At 50.7% G+C, this 18,298-nt stretch overlaps 2 protein-coding genes across 3 annotated transcripts in view; one reads left to right on the top strand and one right to left on the bottom strand.

The window, feature by feature from the left end:
* The first annotated feature begins 2,875 nt into the window (after positions 1-2,875).
* LOC129015741 (cytochrome c oxidase subunit 6A2, mitochondrial) lies at positions 2,876-3,516 on the top strand. The gene is made up of 3 exons (XM_054454242.2): positions 2,876-3,047; positions 3,149-3,285; positions 3,396-3,516. Exons 1-3 carry the CDS (start codon positions 2,975-2,977, stop codon positions 3,477-3,479), a joined length of 294 nt encoding a protein of 97 aa, XP_054310217.1. The 5' UTR covers positions 2,876-2,974; the 3' UTR covers positions 3,480-3,516.
* Positions 3,517-4,434: 918 nt separating this feature from the next.
* Positions 4,435-18,298, bottom strand: part of ITGAD (integrin subunit alpha D) — a 33,386-nt gene continuing 19,522 nt past the window's right edge. For both annotated transcript variants that reach the window (XM_054453601.1, XM_054453602.1), the window contains exons 15-30: positions 18,102-18,232; positions 17,824-17,981; positions 16,464-16,618; positions 16,078-16,209; positions 14,782-14,855; positions 14,420-14,561; positions 12,823-12,939; positions 12,634-12,713; positions 12,451-12,534; positions 7,789-7,867; positions 7,522-7,629; positions 7,333-7,410; positions 7,024-7,137; positions 6,779-6,880; positions 6,403-6,513; positions 4,435-4,925 (exon numbers count right to left, since the gene is read on the bottom strand). In XM_054453601.1, coding sequence (XP_054309576.1) covers positions 4,812-4,925; positions 6,403-6,513; positions 6,779-6,880; positions 7,024-7,137; positions 7,333-7,410; positions 7,522-7,629; positions 7,789-7,867; positions 12,451-12,534; positions 12,634-12,713; positions 12,823-12,939; positions 14,420-14,561; positions 14,782-14,855; positions 16,078-16,209; positions 16,464-16,618; positions 17,824-17,981; positions 18,102-18,232 — 1,779 coding nt within the window. In that variant the 3' untranslated portion in view covers positions 4,435-4,811. The remainder of the gene's footprint in view (positions 4,926-6,402; positions 6,514-6,778; positions 6,881-7,023; positions 7,138-7,332; positions 7,411-7,521; positions 7,630-7,788; positions 7,868-12,450; positions 12,535-12,633; positions 12,714-12,822; positions 12,940-14,419; positions 14,562-14,781; positions 14,856-16,077; positions 16,210-16,463; positions 16,619-17,823; positions 17,982-18,101; positions 18,233-18,298) is intronic.

The following is an 18,298-nucleotide window of genomic DNA, read 5'->3' as shown; positions in this document are numbered from 1 at the left end:
TCCATTATTACATAGCCGCTGGCCCCTCCCAAGTGCAGAGGGAGCTCAGAGCCCCGTTTATTTAGAGTCTATGCCCCTGTTGCCACTGGACCCCACCCCAATGCTGTCTGAGCTCCAACTCTCTACCTGTTCGTTCTAGCTAACCCACGTCCTGTATCACCATACAGTTGTTTTTCCAGGACAATTCCTATTTCAAATACGCTGTCCCTAGGGCCCCCATAAACATTTATACTTAGTAGATCACATGTTGTAATTGGTCTTTGCTTTAGAAAATGTGGTCATGGAATGCAGCATCCCAGGAAGAGGGCACAAGAGAAACTGACCCTGAGTCATGCCTCCACCTCCTTCACCACCAACAGCTGAGATACTCTGAAAAGAGGCTGAGATGCTGCTCTCCGGGGTTTATTTAGCACCTGGTGAGTTTGTTCTTCCCTCTGCCTGAAGTGGAGGAAAAATTAAACCTCTAGAAACTGAAAGTGTTGGCAGCAGCCAGGTTAAGAACTGTGTGAGTGAGAACTTACAAAAACAATGGTGAGTGCACAGCCTGGAAGAGACAGCTCTGCACACCCTCTACAGAGGCAGGTAAGATGGTGACGGGCCCAAAAAAGCACAGACCATCTGAGCGGAGGTCTCTGGGTACCTGGGCAAGTGCACCTCGTGATGGTGACAGCAGCCCAAGACAGAAGTGGCCCTCCTCAGGGCGTTCTTGACGTCCCAGCAAGAAAACCTCTCCACAGGAGCTCCCAAGCTGAGAATAAAGGGATAGGAATTCCCAGGGAATTGTTTGGCAGCAACCAGAAAAACTCTGAGGGGCCATTTAGGGGAGAAAAGAAACCTAGAACCTTTTCTTCCTTTTTTCCTTCTTTTTTTTTTTTTTCTTGAGACAGTCTTACTCTGTCGCCCAGGCTGAAGTGCAGTGGCACAATCTTGGCTCACCACAACCTCCACCTTCTGGGATCAAGCGATTCTCCTGCCTCAGCCTCCCGAGTAGCTGGGATTACAGGCATGGGCCACCACACCCAGCTAATTTTTGTATTTTTAGTAGAGACGGGGTTTCACCATGTTGGCCAGGCAGGACTCAAACTCTTGACCTCAAGTGATCCGCCCTCCTCGTTCTCCCAAAGTGCTGGGATCACAAGCGTGGGCCACTATGCCAGGCCTCTAGAACTTTGTCAAGTAAAAATACCTGTCTTCATGTCTGTTTTCTCCAGGAGCCATTATCTTATATACGTAGGGAGGGGGCTATGTGTAGAGGGAGATGCCAGGTATCTTTAACTAGAATAGAGCCCCATCTTCTCTGCAACAATGCCAAAGTCCAGCTGGGAAAAAAACTGTAGGAAGAATTCTATTATAGCCCAGTGAGAGCTCAGGAATAATTTTTGTAACACTGTATAACATTTGACTGCTCAAGGAGGTTATTTTTTTAAAAAGTAGCAGCAGCAGCTTAAAGTTGGGTGGAACCTACTGTTCAGTTTATTACCAGCGAGAAACAGGTATAGGGCCCCTTCTTGAAAATGTATCTTCCTTGTTTTTCTTTTATATATTAGATTCAGATTATATGTCTATATAATTCATTCTTCTTTTGTATATTAAGTTTATATTAGTACATCAGCCCTTGATCAAAGCTGGAAGCTTCCTATTGGATTATAATTTTGAAAAGGCATTGCTGTAGGGTTAACCAAAGTAACAAGGTTCAAGCATTCATTACATACATATTTTTAGAACACCTACTTCATGCCAAGGTCCCTGCCGGTTGCTGAGGACAGAACAGGCAGATGTCATCCCTGCCTGGTCTTGTGGCTTTCTTGTGACCTGCTTTGATAGAGGGTTCACACCAGCCCTGTCTAGGCTTTCTTTCTCCAAGTAGTCATATTTTTCAGATTGAAATAATGCACTTTGCAGTAGACACCTGTCAGGCTTGTGGCTGCCTGGAACCTTTTGAATACTCATCCTAGACCTGGAGATTTTCCCTACAATTCCTGCCTCCCTAAGGCAGAATCCAGAGCCCAGTTTCCCATCCCCTCCTGCAGCTGGGGGACCTAGGGGTTGCCAGTTGGTGCAATCACATAATTCTTTCAGAAAAGAGCGACCCAGGATACAGGTTTCATGAAGAATCCGTTTTCAAGAGGGGATGAGGGTGGAAAATTCTGGCTTTCCAGGGCAGCCTTAATGAAGCTTTTGGCATCCAGGGTCCAGCAGTGTGAGCTGTGGGGGTGTCACTGCAGCTGGCCAACGGAATGACTTGTTTCTGACTGTGCAGACTGTAGGCCTCTCTGGCTATACCAGACATAGTAAGCTACCTAAGATTCTCAATTACCTATCTTTTAAAACTAGTGAGAGTGAGTTCTGTTCTTTGCAAAGAACTGTGACTAATACATATACTGAACTACTGTTACCTGCCAAAATCTAGGTTGACACATTCCTACCTTACATAAACTTCATAAAAATGACGTAAGGGCAGGGTGTGGTGGCTCGTGCCTGTAATCCCAGCACTGTGGGAGGCTGAGGTGGGAGGATCACGTGAGCTCAAGAGTTCCACACCAGCCTGGACAACATAGTGAGATCCCCGTCTCCATTATTTAAAAAATCTTTTAAGGTACGAATTATTACACATTTTACAGCTGAAAACACTGAGACTCAAAAAGACACTTAATTCATTCTACAAATATTTATTAAAGCCCAACTGTGTGCCAGCCACCAGGCATAGAATAGGGAACAAAATAGTTTCCCTGCAACTATATAAAAAGAATGGCATATTGTACTTAAATGCCCCCTTGCCACAATAAGAGGCACAGGACAACAGCTGTCTGGAGACGACCTCAAGCCAGTCAGGCCCCATTTTAAATATAGAAACCCCTAAGAATAGCCGCCAGTGCTCCAGACTCAACAGGTGATTGGCCCAGAGAGGGGAGGTGACCCCAGGCCCCAGGAAACGGAGTGAGGACAGCGCTGGTTCCCGGCTCCCCGCACCACCATGGCTTTGCCTCTGAGGCCCCTGACCCGGGGCTTGGCCAGCGCTGCCAAAGGAGGCCACGGAGGGGCAGGAGGTGAGTGGGGAGCGGGAGGATCCCGGGGCTCCCCTACCCTGCCCACCTGTTCCCGGGCCCGCCGCCCCAGGACCGCCGCGCTCACCCCGCTCCATCCGCAGCTCGCACCTGGCGTCTGCTGACCTTCGTGCTGGCGCTGCCCAGCGTGGCCCTCTGCACCTTCAACTCCTATCTCCACTCGGGCCACCGCCCGCGCCCCGAGTTCCGTCCCTACCAACACCTCCGCATCCGCACCAAGGTACGCGGGACGGGCGCGCGGGTGGCACGGGGGTGCTGCGGGGTGCGCGGGAGGCGCGGACTCCGGACTCACGGCGCTCACGCGCGCTCCCTCCTCCGCTCTCTCCACAGCCCTACCCCTGGGGGGACGGCAACCACACTCTGTTCCACAATACCCACGTGAACCCTCTGCCCACAGGCTACGAACACCCCTGAGGCCCCGGAAGCCCGCGGGCGCAATAAACGTGTGAAGCTTCGAGTCTGCGGCTCTGTGGGGAGGGCAGGGCCACGGGGAGCGCGCCCAGAGGCGCCCGCTCCGCGCATGCGCCCAGCTTGGTAAGCGCTCCTGCTCCGCGCATGCGCCTAGCGCGGTGGGCGCTCCACGTGCTTTTCCCACGTCGCTGATACGTGGGTGCTCGAGGGAGCCTCCTCCACTCACAGGTAGGCGATCCCAGCTCCCTGTCTCTCACCTGGTAATAATGAGGCCTCTCTCACACACACCTATTAATAATTAGGGCTCTAGGCTGTAATGGGCTTCCCCATACACCGAATCCTCGCAGTAACGCTGGGAGCAGGGTATAAATTTAGTTCACCTTCTCCAGAGGAGGACCTGAGATTCTCGGGAATTAAATGACTTGTCCAAGTTCCGGCAGCTCGGCAGAGCCCCCATGGGAGCCCAGGGCTGCAGATCCTGAAGTCCCACTCTTGCCGGACACCTGAGCCGCTGGTGTCTGTGAATCCCAGCTATCTGGATTTCAGACGGAGGCTCCACAGTCCTGTGTGTGAGGCCTTGGGACCTAATGCTGGATTTGGAATCTTTTGATAATTCTCTATAATCTTTCTTAATGGGTCTTCTATATGGGAAATCACATGCTCCTAGCCTGGCTCTCCTGGCTTCTGAGTACCTCATTCAAGGGGGATAGGAGTTCAAATGAGCTCTGGACGTTTCTTCACCTCCTAGGACAGCCTGCCCACTTACCATTACGGAGGAACCTGAAGTGTGTGAAGAAACCCGTGACCAATGCATGCCTGTGTGCACGTGCACGCGCATGCGCACACACGCGCACACACACACACACACACACACACACACACACACTCTTTGACCCTCTCCCCTGATATGCCTCTCAGCCCCATCAAGAAAAGATGACCTCAGGCTCCCATCACCATAGAAAATGAAAAAACTTTTTCAATGCCCACAAATAGGTTCCCCCAACTATTCCCAGAGAGGCACTCAGGTCCCTGGGTTATAGCTCTTCCATGCAAGGAAAGTGTGCTATAAACATCCTCATTTCATGTGACAATTCTTACACATATGAAAATTTATGCTGGCATCATGCCTGCTTCTGTAAAAAGTGGGTCATTGCTGAAAAAGGTAGACAGATATGTAAAAACATTACAATCTCTATCTCTCCGAGAAGGTGCTTAGCACCTGGTAGGTTGCTTAGGCCAGTGCAGATCTATGCAGAAGTTGTTTCCATGTAAGTTGATTTATGGGTGCAAGCAAGACCAGCCCACAGTGGTAGAGATAAACAGGAAAGTGGATTATTAGGACAAAGGCACATTTGGGGCCACACAGCTAAAATCATCCCCTCTGAATGTGGCAGTGTCTTCAGGCTTGTCCTCCAGCATTTCCTTGTAGTGGCGTTTGAAGAAGCCAAGCTATCAGGGGAAATAAATTAGAAATTTATTAGAAAAGCTGGGTAAGGCCGGGCCGGGTGGCTCACACCTGTAATCTCAGCACTTGTGGGAAGCTGAGGAAGGTGTATCACCTGAGGTCAGGAGCTGGAGACCAGCCTGGCCAACATGGTGAAACCCCGTCTCTACTAAAAATACAAAAATTAGCTGGGCGTGGTGGTGTGCCTGTAATCCCAGCTACTCGGGAGGCTGAGGCAAGAGAATCACTTGAACCCAGGAGGCAGAGGTTGCCGTGAGCCGAGATCATGCCACTGCACTCCAGCCTGGGCAAGAGAGCAAGACTCCATGTAAAAACAAAAAAAAAAAAAAAGAAGAAGAAGAAAAAGAAAAGAGAAAGAAAGAAAAGAAAGAAAAGCTGGGTAAGAGGGCAGGGAAGAAAACTGGGAATAAGAAGAAGCTGAGGGAGAAGAGGAGGCAACAACTAAGCTAACTTACGTTTGTGTGCGAGAACATTTATGTGAACAGCTATCATATATCGAGTATCTGCTGGCCCCGAGCACAGTAGGTACACACATGACCCGTGGCAGGACAGCATAGATCCAAGCAGATCTGTGCACATGCCCTGGCCTCATTTCTCTCTCACTTCAGCCACTCTGTGATATAAGCATTATTATCATTTCAAAAATGAGAAACGGCCGGGCACAGTGGCTCACGCCTGTAAACCCAGCACTTTGGGAGGCCGAGGTGGGCGGATCACATGAGGTCAAGAGTTTGAGACTAATCTGACCAACATGGTGAAACCCTCTCTCTACTAAAAATACAAAAATTAGCCAGGTGTGGTGGTATGTGCCTGTAGTCCTAGCTACTCGGGAAGCTGAGGCATGAGAATCTTTTGAACCTAGGAGGTGGAGGTTGCAGTGAGCTGAGATTGTGCCACTGCACTCCAGCCTGGACAACTGAGTGAGACTCCATCTCAAAAGAAAAAAAAAAATAAAAGAGAGAAACAGGCTCAGAGAGGTGGAGCAACTTGCCTAACATTAAACAGTGAGTACATGATAGAGCCAAAATATGTGTCCAGGCCTGCCTGCCTCCACAGTCTGAGTTCTCACTATACCAGCCAGTCTGTAGGAGGGCTTGGGTTGGATGCTGTTGGTGTCAAGAGTGGGATAAGGCCGGATGCGGTGGCTCACGCCTGTAATCCCAGAACTTTGGGAGGCCAAGGCGGGCAGATCACCTGAGGTCAGGAGTTCGAGACCAGCCTGGCCAATACGATGAAACTCCATCTCTACTAAAAATACAAAAAACTAGCCGGGCATGGTGCAGGCCACCTGTAATCCCAGCTACTTGGGAGGCTGAGGCAGGAGAATCACTTGAACCCAGGAGGTGGACATTGCAGTGAGCCAAGATCATGCCATTGCACTCCAGCCTGGGCAACAAGAGTGGAAACTCTGTCTCAAAAAAAAAAAAAAAAAAAAAAAAAAGAGTGGGATAAAACACTTGCCTTGTACAGTGTGGCTGTGATGAGCGCCAGCAGTAGCAGAGCCCCCACAGAGCTGCCCATGATGATGGGAATGGCGTTGTAGACCTCATATTCTTCTAGCACCATCTCCATCTGATTTAGAGATCAGAGAGCATCCGGCCTCCTGCCATCCCAGATGCCTCCCAGGTTCCCCAACCTTTAACTCCCTCCCCTCCTTCTTGAGGCTCTGCTCCAAGGGGTGAGACACAGCAGCACCTGTGCCCTTAGGGACAGCTGTCCTGCCCAGAGACCTTCACCCTCCTCCCCCAACGCTTGCAAACCCCCCACCCAGCACCACAGATGTAGCCCCTAGGGGCCCTCTTTCCAGCCTGGTCGCTGCCCTCCACACGGTCTCTACCTGAGCTCTCATAAATGCCTCCTGTCCTGGAAGCTGGGAGTACACGGATGTGTCGAACGTAATTTCAGCCACACTCACGACCGACACCTTCTTCTGCGATGTCTGCAAAGGGGTTGGGGGAAACCTGTGGAACTGGCTCTGGAGGAGGCTCAGAGCTCCGGGGGTGCCCTGGCTTGCAGATGGGCACAGACATGCCAGGTCCCGCCTGAGTCTGGGGCAGGGGTTCTGCCGCTGCCCCCACACACCTGGCGGACCCAGCCGAAACTGAGATTGCCCTTCAGGGTGAAATCCAGCTCCTCCTGGACGCTGAAGGAGGGGACGTCACAGCGGAACCGCAGGCAGCCAGCAATGGAGCAGTCCTGGGGGCAGAAGAGGGGTGAAACTGAGGGGTTCTTCACTGAGGAGGGAACCGTAGGAAAAAATATGGTCAGGTTTGGGGTAGGAAACAGATGAGCAGTTACAGGACGTGCACGGAACTCTGCGGCCTAGCAGTACATTTCCCAGTATCCCCGGTGGGGGCTGATCTTGCGGTGGGAGTTCAGGGACTTTCTCACCAGCATGGGGCTTCTTGAAATCTGGGTCAGGAAGTCAGAATGCTGGGGAGGTTTTCTCTCTGACACACAGGGGAGACTCTGGGGAGAGAGAGAAGCACTTAGGCACAGAATGAGCAACATGTCCCTGGTAAGAGGCAGTGCTGTGCTGTGGGATGTCAGTCTGAAGAAAGAGGAGAGACAGGCGGGTACCTGAGATGGGGCCTCCATGACCACATCCCACACAGCCACCCCGTTCAGCAGGACAGGAACCCAGAAGTTAATGCTGATGGCCAGATCTCGCTGGCTAAGGTTATTCACCTGCAGGAAATCAAGGCAGAGTGTTATTGTGGTCTCTGGAGCCTCCCAAATCCTACTTCCCTCCTGGCCCTACCCCAAGGCTCCTCTCCATCTTCTCCACCAACTTCCAACTTTATCCACAATGTGGAAGGCAGACATGGATACTCCCTAGACTCTCACGCGGTATCGATGCTCAGCCTCTTTCATTTTCTTCTCATCGGAGGTTGCAAAGTTGACGTACTTGGTGGATTCTTCCTGCCTGGAGAGAGAGCCTGTGGGTGAAAAACAGCCCTGAAACTGTCCCCAGTTGTGCCCTGTCCTACTGCAGAGAGGTTTGTTGGGCCAGGCAGATGTCTCAGGGAAATAACGATGGGCGTTGTTTGGCCGGGCACAGTGGCTCATGCCTGTAATCCCAGCATTTTGGGAGGCTGGGGCAGGAGGATTGCTTGAGCCCAGGAGTTCCAGACCAGCTGGGGCAACATAGTGAGACCCTGTCCCTATTCAAAGTAAATAAGTAAAAGATGGTCCCACATAACCTTTGCTGCCTTGGCTTCAGCTCCCCTCCCTCCGATGTCCCTTGCCCCCATCACCCAGATCCACTAGCTCTGCCCTGCACACCGCTGGCTCTTTCATAGCCTCATGACTTTGCTCAAGCTCTTCTCCTTGGAACGTTCTTACTGTCTCCCGTTTTGGAAATTTACACTTAAAGACCCAACTTAAACCTCACCTCTCCTACGTGGGGCAAAGGCGTTTGCATTGCTTTCTCTAATAGGTAGTGTTTGGCCTCTGGTAATGCTTACAGAGATTGCAGCAGAACAAGTTAGCCTAAGGGGACTCTAGGAATGAGAGCTGGATCACTCAGGAAGACATGGAGTGAGGGCTCCTTCATGGTGGGAATGAAGAAAATAGATTGGGCTGTCCTGGGGCAGGTGAGTAAATGTGAAGGAAGATGGTGCCTGTGCACAAGCCTGTGGAAGGGACATCAGTGTTCCAGGCAGCAGGTGGGGTCTTTCCACCCAAACTTCCTTCAGCAAACACAAGCTGTGTGGTTGGCACTGGGGATTCAAGTTAAGCCATACTCCCTGCCCTCTCACCACTTAACATCTAACATTTTAGTAAAAATGAGCAAGCTGGCCAGGCGAGGTGGCTCACGCCTGTAATCCCAACACTTAGAGAGGCTAAGGCAGGAGGATCACTTGAGCCCAGGAGTTCAAGACTGGCCTGGGCAACATAGAGAGACCTCGTCTCTGCAAAAAAAAAAAAAAAAAAAAAAAAAAATACAAACATTAGTTGCAAGTGGTGGCACATGCCTGTGGTCCCAGCTACTCAGGAGGCTGAGGCAGGAGGATTGCTTGAGCCTGGGAGGTCGAGGCTGCAGTGAGCTACGTTCACACCACTCCCCTCCAGCCTGGGTGACAGAGTGAGACCCTGTCTCAAAACAGACAAACAAAAAGCAAAAGTAAGCAGATCAGCAGAGGGGCCTGCACCTCACATGCAGCAGCCAGACCAGCTGCACAGAAATGGCCCCAGCAGTCCACCCCCCATCAGCCTGATGACTAAAAATACGGGCTCCAGTGTCAAACCGCCTGGGTTCACATCTCAGGTCGACCACTTCCTACCTGAGTCACTGAGGCAAGCCACTTCACGTCTCTGGAACCTGTAGCTTTTCACTCTTTAAAATGGGGATGCGAACCATAGCACCTCCCTGTAGTAGAGTTGTGACCAGGGCTTGGTAGTGCCCAGCACACAGGGACTCCTCCATAAATCTTAGGGTTTATTTTTCCCTAAGTATGCCGGTTTTCCTCTGTGCCCCCCACCGCAAACCCTTCTCTCTATGCTTCTGTTTTCTCATCTTAAAATCTAGTTCTAAACCTCTTTTCATTTTTAAAATTTTATTTTATTTTCATTTTTAATTTTTTTTTTTTTGGTACAGTTGGGGTCTCGCTATGTTGCCCAAGCTGGTTTTGAACTCCTGGGCTCAAGCCATCCTCCCACTCATGCCTGTAATCCCAGCACTTGGCCTCCCAAAGTGCTGGGATTACAGGCATGAGCCACCGTGCGCAGCCTAAGCCTGTTTTCAGATCTAAGTAAACCACCCAGCTTTCCCCAGTCCTTGGAGAGGCATGCCATGTATGGCCATGGGCATGGGCTCTGCAGCCAAACCATCTGGGTCTGATTCCTGGTTCTGCTGCCCACTTGGAGATTGACAGGAACAAAGTATTTCACTTCTTGATGTCTTTGTTGGTGAAAATAGGGATAACAATATAATTATTGGTAGGATTAAATAAATGTAAATACATATAAAGTACTTAAGATGATGCAAGAAAACCACCATAAAACAACAGCAACATAAAACGATGCCTGACATGGGTATATATAACTGTAAGCTCTTATTGTAAGTATTTTCCTGTGGATAGAAAGGGAAACCTACATGTGGCTTGAAAGGACAATGACACTGCTTGATCTCCCTCGCTCCTTCCCCTAACAACTTAATACATCAGAAGCAACAGTGGACAGGTGTGGTGGCTCACGCCTTTAATCCCAGCACTTTGGGAGGCCATGGGGTGGAGGTGGATCACCTGAGGTCACGAGTTCAAGACCAGCCTAACCAACATGGTGAAACCCTGTCTCTACTAAAAATACAAAACTAGCCAGGCTTGGTGGCACATGCCTGTAGTTCCAGCTACTCGAGAGGCTGAGGCAGGAGAATCACTTGAACCTGGGAGGCAGAGGTTTCAGTGAGCTGAGATCGCAACATTGCACTCCAGCCTGGGCAACAAGAGTGAAACTCCATCTCAAAAACAAACAAACAAACAAACAAAAAATTAGCTAGATGTGGTTGTGCATGCCTGTAATCCAACTACTCGGGAGGCTGAGGCAGGAGAATCACTTGAACCTGGGAGGTGGAGGTTGCAGTGAGCCCAGATTGCACCACTGAACTCCAGCCTGGGTGACAGAGTGAGACTCTGTCTAAAAAATAATAATAATAATGTAATAGCAGCAAACTTTGTCCCATAGCAATGTTACAGGCTTTCAGCCCAGTGTGTGGGATGCCTTGCTCTGCATCCAGCCTCACCTGCCCCTGCGCCTCCACCCACCTGCAGAACCCTCTTGCCTTCAGCCCTACACTTGCCCTTCCTGCGCTGCCTCTGCTGGGCTCTTAGAGACCTTCCCAACAGTTTCTCACACCTCTGCCCCGCTCTGAGTTTTATAGAAACCTGACCTTTCCTTTCCTCCGTGTGGCGACAGACCATATCCTGTTGGGCACAAGCTCCCCAATTCAGGGTGCTCAGAAAAGCCTTGATCTCCATCTAGCAGCTTTGCTTCAGCACATTCACATTTAATACAAAGGACAGGATTTGTTTCATGTTAAAAAACGAAGCCTTCCTTTTGGAGGGAGAGGGGGAAAGGCACAGTGGGGGCAAAGCGTGTGTGTCCTACCAGCAAGTCGATTTGAGAGAAGCAGCAAGAGCTATGGTATATATTATTAGGGTACAAATGCACCAAGGATACATTCCAAGAAATAAATCGTTAGGCAATGTCTTTTTCTTTTTCTTTTCTTTTCTTTTCTTTTTTTTTTTTTTTTTGAGACAGAGTCTTACTCTGTCACCCCCTAGCTGGCGCGCAGCAGCACGATCTCAGCTCACCTCAATCTCTGCCTCCCAAATTCAAGCGATTCTCTTGCCTTAACCTCTCCAGTAGCTGGGATTACAGGCGTGTGCCACTGCACCCGGCTAATGTTTGCATTTTTAGTAGAGACAAGGTTTCACCATGTTGGCCAGGCTGGTCTTGAACTCCTAACCTCAGGTGATCCGGCTGCCTCAGCCTCCCAAATTGCTGGGGTTACAGGTGTGAGCCACTGCGCCCGGCCTTAGGCAATTTCATCATTGTGCAAACATCATAGGTTGCACTTATGCAAACCTAGATGGTGGAGCCTACTGCACAGCTAGGTGATACGGTATAGCCTATTGCTCCTGGGCTACAAACCTGTGCATCGTATTACTGTACTGGATATTGTAGGCAATTGTAACATAATGGAAAGTATTTGTGTATCTAGACATAAAAAAGGCAATGAGTTGCACTACAATGTTACAACTGCTATGACGTCATTAGGAGATTTTTCAACTCCATTATAATTTTAGGAGACCACCCGTAGTAAATGTGGGTCCATTGTTGACAAAAACACCTTTTTTTTTTTTTTTTTTTTTGAGACAGAATCTTGATCTATTGCCGAGGCTGGGAGGCTGGAGTGCAGTGGCACGATCTCAGCTCACTACAACCTCCACCTCCCAGGTTCAAAAGATTCTCCTGCCTCAGCCACCTGAGTAGCTGGGATTACAGGCATGCACCACCAGGCCCAGCTAATTTTTTTTTTTTTTTTTTTTTGAGACAGAGTCTCCCTCTGTCACCCAGGCTGGAGTGCAGTGGCGTGATCTCGGCTCACTGCAACCTCTGCCTCCCAGATTCAAGTGATTCTCCTGCCTCAGCCTCCCAAGTAGCTGGGATTACAGACGCACGCCACCATGCCCAGCTAATTTTTGTATTTTTAGTAGAGGCGGGGTTTTGTCATGTTGGCCAGGCTGGTCTTGAACTCCTGACCTCAGGTGAACCACCTGTCTCAGCCTCCCAAAGTGCTGGGGTTACAGGCATGAGGTACTGCGCCCAGCCCAGAAACATCTTTATGCAGCATAAACATCATTATATATGGCTGTTCGCCCACAAAGGCGTCCCAAAACAGGAGAGCTTAGATGTGCATCATTGGAAGAGCAGGCTGGGACTCAGAAGGAGTACCAGGCATAGAGGAAGACCAGAGGTCCAAGGGGAGGGCCAGGGACTGGGCACCTGCTGATCATGGTGTAGACTGCGTACTTCACCGGGAGCTCCAGCTGGAAGGTGGCCTTGCTGCTTGAAGCCTTATTGTTCTCGCTGGAGAAAGCAAGGGGGACCAATGGGAAGGAATCCAGGAGAGGGGTCTCTAGCCGGGGCATGCAATGGAGGGTGGGGGATACCCTGGCCTGGACCCACCTGCTTGCACTGGCCCTCATAAGCATCCTGTCTCCCAGGGTGGCCTTGTAGGAGACATCGAATGTGACTATGAAGGTGCCCTGAGGGAAGAAGAAGGAAAGAATGGGGATAAAAGGAAGGGCATGGCTGAGTGAGGGACGGATTGGGACAAGGGAGGACAGTGATGGGGATTTGGGGGGAAGCACTGACGTTAGAGCCCTCTTGGAAGATGGGGTGGTTGACGCTGCAACGGCTGCTCCTCAGGCCCTGGTCCTCAGTGGGCACTGTCTCACATGCCAGGTGCAGGGCGCGCTGATGGGGCTGCTTCTAGGGGAGGAGAATGAATTTTAAAAAGTTACCCGTGTGCATGTGTGGGCTTGATACACAGCAGTGGTGGCACTGCAGAGCACTAGGGAAAAGGACAGACTTTTCTTTTTATGTTGTTTTTTTTTTTTTTTGAGACGGATTTCACTCTTGTCACCCAGGCTGGAGTGCAATGGCGTGATCATGGTTCACTGCAACCTCCACCTCCTGGGTTCAAGCAATTCCCCTGCTGCAGGCTCTTCAGTAGCTGGGATTACAGGCGCCTGCCACCATGCCTGGCTAATATTTTTGTATTTTCAGTAGAGATGGGGTTTCACCATGTTGGCCAGGCTAGTCTCAAACTCCTGACCTCAGGTGATCCACCCACCTCGGCCTCCCAAAGTGCTGGGATTACAGGTGTGAGCCACTGCACCCGGCCAGGGACAGACTTTTCAATCAATTTCCATCAATGCCAGGAAAATTGACCCATACAAAAAAATTTAAACAATAAGAAGAAAAGTAAAGAAAGAATAAGAGGAAGAGGAGGAGAAAGAAGAAAAATAAATTGGATCCCTACCTCACTCCATAAATTAAATTCCAACTGGATTAAATACTTAAATGTGAAAAAGCAAAACCATGAAGCTTTTGGAATATAATATAGGGGGCTATTTTCATAACCTGGAAGTGTTTCTTAAATAAGACCCACACACAGAAACAATATGGTCAGGTATGGTGGCTCACGCCTGTAATCTCAGCACTTTGAGAGGCTGAGGTGGGAGGATTACTTGAGCCCAGGAGTTTGAGACGAGTCTGGGCAGCATGGTGAGACCCTGTCTCTAAAAAATAAATAAATAAATAAATAAATAAATAAATAAATAAATAAAAATTAGCTGGGCGTAGTGGCATGCACCTGTAGTCCCAGCTACTCAGGAGGCAGATGTGGGAGGATTGTTTGAGCCCAAGAGGTCTAGGCTGCAGTGAGTAGTGATTGTGCCACTGCACTCCAGCCTGGGTGACAGAGTAAGACTCAGTCTCAAAAAAAGAGAGAGAGAGGGAGGGAGGAAGGGAAGGAAGTAAGGGACGCGGGGGGGAAGGGAGGGGGGAAGGAGAGAGAGAGAGACACAAGGAAATGATGACCACAAAGTCAGAATAGTGATGACCTTTGGGGAGAGGATGGAGCTGTGATGGGGAAAGGTACACCGGGAGGGGGTTCTGGGGATGCTAGCAGTGATTTATTTCTTGACCTGGATGTTAACTCTATGGTTTGTTTAATATTATTCATTAAACTGTATATATGCTTTATGCACTTTCTCTCTGTCTGTCTCTCTCTGTGTGTGTGTGTGTGTGTGTGTGTGAGAGAGAGAGAGAGAGAGAGAGAGAGAGACAGAGAGAGAGAGAGAGAGCGCATATCATCACAGAACAATTTTGAAGAACACTCTGTAACTCCCGGGGCTACAGGGCAGGGGAGAGGCCACCTCCCACTAGAGCCTACAGCAGTTGTTACCTGGACTCCTGACACCCGTCGGTGCGACAGCCCTGCTGGGTAGTAGAGGCTGACCACAGTTCCATAGGAATCCTCACCCGCGTTCCACACAGTCACAATCACGTTGAGCTCCAGGGAGCTCCCCACAGTCAGGGTCTGCAGGCTGAAGGGGAAGGACGAGGCTGGGAGTGGGACTCCACTGGAAATAGGCGGGAACTGGGAAGGGCAGGGTAGGATCCCAGGAACTCCAGAGCTCTGGGCCAATAACATCCCAGTCAACATCACTTTTGTTAGAAAGAGAGCCAGAGAGCAGCACAAGCATCCCAGGAGGATGGGGGACTCGGAAGCCCGAGTGTCTGGATATGAAAGGAGTTACAGCTCACCCTGAGAAGCTGAGGGTGACACCCAGGTCCCCTTCACAGAGGCCATCTTGCCCACAGTTCTTCTCGAAGGGGAGCTGCAGCAAAATAGTATATTCTGTTCCCATCTGATGTCTTAGTCTGTCTCCAAGCCCCTCCTTAGAAGCACCCATCAACATTGAGCATTACTAAGCCACTGCCCCCAGCACTTTGCTGGACACCAACAAGGGGCGCAGGTGCGGTTTGGAGGTTGGCATATAAAAGAAAGATAAGACAAGATCCTTGGCTTCAAGGGACATAAAGTTCAGTTGAGTCACATCCAGCTTATCCTGGAACAATTATTCCACAAACATTATTAAGTGCCAATAATTGTGCAGGTTCTGGGTTGGGTGAGGGCTGGGGGAAGGTGGAAATGACAGGCAAATTCGACATGGTTCCTATGCTCAAAGAAACTACAGTCCCAAGACAGCCTCAAATGTAGATGCAGATGGTTATAACAGCCACGTGATATCTGCTGTGGCACCACCTTGGTGTAACAGGGACCAGAGAAGGAGCGGCAGCTGCTGAGTGTGGCCTTCAGAAGAGAGGGAGGTTAAGGCTGGAGCTTCAGGGGGAGACGGGGAGAGAAGGCAGAAGGCAGTGTTTTCCAAATGAGGGGTGAAACAGGGACAAAGGCACAGAGGTAGGAATGAGGAAACTTGGGAGGGTTCTGGGAATGAACAAGAGAGTCTGTGCTAGGGAAAAGTGGGAACTGCCTGGGATGTGTACAGTTCCTGGGTGCGTGGATGGAGGTGGGAGCAGGGCCTAAGACCAGAAGGGAGAGCAAGGCTGGCGCATTTATGAAAAGCGTGCCTAGTAAGGGGGAGTGGGATGCCATGAAGCCAGAGAGGCCAGGGGGCCAAGTCAGAGAGGACATCACAGGGAAGGACTAGGGTCTTTGTAAATGCAAGGGGGGTTACGCAGGGGAGTGAAGAGCCTAGATTTGCATTTTAGGACCAGTTGACTCTAGCTCCTCTATGGAAAATGGGTGGGAGGGTACAACAATAGATATGGGAACCACTTCGTGTCAACTCTGGTGTAGGTGGGAGAGAATCGAGGGGCTGGGGGAAGGCAGCAGCTGGGACCAGGAGGAGAAATGTGTGGACTTCAGGTCAGTCCTGGAGACAGAACCCACAGGCCTGGGTGTGAGGAGGAAGGGAGAGACTGAAGTCAGGTTTCTGGACTGAATGTGGTTGGGTGATGGGGAGCTACAGTGGATTCTTAAGCACATGGAGACAAAATGAAGTCAGCACATCCCTGGGACTTCATCGGAAGACTCACAGAAGCAGTGAAGAGGTCTTGTGAGCCCACGGCCAGCACAGGGCGCAGGTTCTGGGGGGAGGGGACGGGCTGTCTCACCAGCGAGAAGTTGAGGTGCAGAATGATGGGGCTCACCACATCCTCCACACAATCCTGAGGGAGAACATGCTTTCAAGAACCTGCTGTCCTCTCTATGCTCCACCACAAGTCCCCCTCCACTGCATCCACTCCCCACTGCCCTGACAGTGCTCCCTCCAAGCCGTGGAGCCAGGTTTTTCTGCCCTAACTTCCCTCTCTCCAGCCCCAACATCCTAACCCTTCCCACCTCGCTCAGCAGAGAACGGGGGTGCTCCAGGCCAGCCTTGGGCTCCTCCTCTCTCCCCCTTCCCAGAACCCAAAGTCCTCACTGGCAAAAGCAGCTTCAGGGTTTCACAGTGAACCCCCAGTCCCAGGGTTTTTCTTCGAGTCAAAGTCGGGTTCTTGGTTTCATTGAAAATGGCACGAGAAGTCAGATGGCCTGGGTCCAGTGCCAGATCAAACCTGACAGAGCTTTGGATGTCACCTGAAGTGCAGGGGAGAGTGGAAAATGAAAAGGCAGAAATAACCTAGAATGCTCTGTTTTCATTTATTTGTTCATGCAACGCATGTTTGCCGGACACTGCTATGGACCATGAAGTGTACCACGTGCTGGGGATACATGTGGAGAAGATAGATGGATGGATAGATGATGGATGGATGGATGGATGGATGGATGGATGGATGGATGGATGGCTGGCTAGATAATAAATAGATGATAGATTAAATAGGCGCCAGATTAGATAGATAGATGATAGACAATAGATGATAGATTTGGTAGAGGATAGATTAGATAAGTGATAGATGATAGATAATAGGTGATAGATTGATAGATGATAGATTAGATGGGTGATTAGATTAATAGATAATAGATAGATGATAGATTTGGCAGATAGATGATAGATTAGCTAGCTAGATAGATATGGCCCCCACTCTCATGAAACTCACAATCTAAGAAAGAAGCCAAGCACATGGGCCGTGATGTTGCAGCGTGATCAGTGCAAGGGGAGGCTCTCCTGTGGTTCTAAGGAGAGCACACTTGCTGGACCTGGCCAGGCTGCCATCCCGGATGGACCATGGCTAAGCAGCCACCTGGAGAATGAGCAGGAGCCAGGCGGGGAGTGGGGAGAACGTCCGGGACCATGGGAACAGGGCCTAAGACCAGAAGGGAGAGCGAAGCTGGTGCATTTACGAAAAGCGTGCCTAGTAAGGAGGAGTGGGATGCCATGAGGCCAGAGAGGCCAGGAGGCCAAGTCAGTGAGGGCATTGGAGGGAAGGACTGGAGTCTTTGTAAATGCAAGGCGGGTTACGCAGGGGAGTGAGGAGCCCAGATTTGCATTTTAGGACCAGTCGACTCTAGTTCCTCTGTGGAAAATGGGTGGGAAGGTGCAAGAAGAGATGTGGGAACTGCTTCATGTCATGACTTTGGTGTAGGTGGAAGGGAATCAGGGGCTGGGGGAAGGCAGTGGCTGGGGCCTAGGAGAGAACTGGGTGGACTTCAGGTCAGCCCTGGAGACAGAATCCACAGGCCCAGGTGTGAGGAAGAGGAGAGAGAATGGGCCAGGTTTCTGGCACAGGTGGTGAGTGGATGTGGAAGTGAGATTGGATTCCTAGGCCCATCCCATCCTCAGGATGGCATTGGGGCCCCTAATGGGATGAGGAGCCTGGGCCCCCTTTATGGGGGAAACGCACCTAGCTGGTCCAGTGAGCTTTTCTGGATGGTGAGACAGATGGTGGCGTCCCCAGCTTCCAGGGCACTGGGCCTCTCTTCCCAGCACTGGTACACAGCCTTGGCCACCTCCACAGGGCTGAATCTCATGGCCACCCCCACTTTCAGCACCGGCAGACTCCTGAGGGGCAGAGTAGTGGGGAGGACAGAACACTGGCTTCTGGGAGGGTAACGTGGCTGGTGGGGCAGCACCGGTGAATCAGACACAGCGCAGGAGGGCAGGATGTTGGGGAGTCACTACCTGAGCAGGAGCACCTGGCCCCGGGCCCCCACAGCCAGGTCCATCAGTCCATCCTGGGTGAGGTCCTGACCCCCGCTCAGCGCCTGCCCAAAATACTGCAGCCTGGGGGAGAGCTGGGAGCCGGCAATCCGCTGGCCAGAAGAGAAAAGGGTGAATCAGGCTGGAAGATAGGGGAAGAAGTTGGAAATAAGTAACAA

Source organism: Pongo pygmaeus, chromosome 18, assembly GCF_028885625.2.
Source record: "Pongo pygmaeus isolate AG05252 chromosome 18, NHGRI_mPonPyg2-v2.0_pri, whole genome shotgun sequence".
Lineage (NCBI taxonomy): Eukaryota > Metazoa > Chordata > Mammalia > Primates > Hominidae > Pongo > Pongo pygmaeus.
This window is presented reverse-complemented; position numbering and strand designations above follow the sequence as displayed.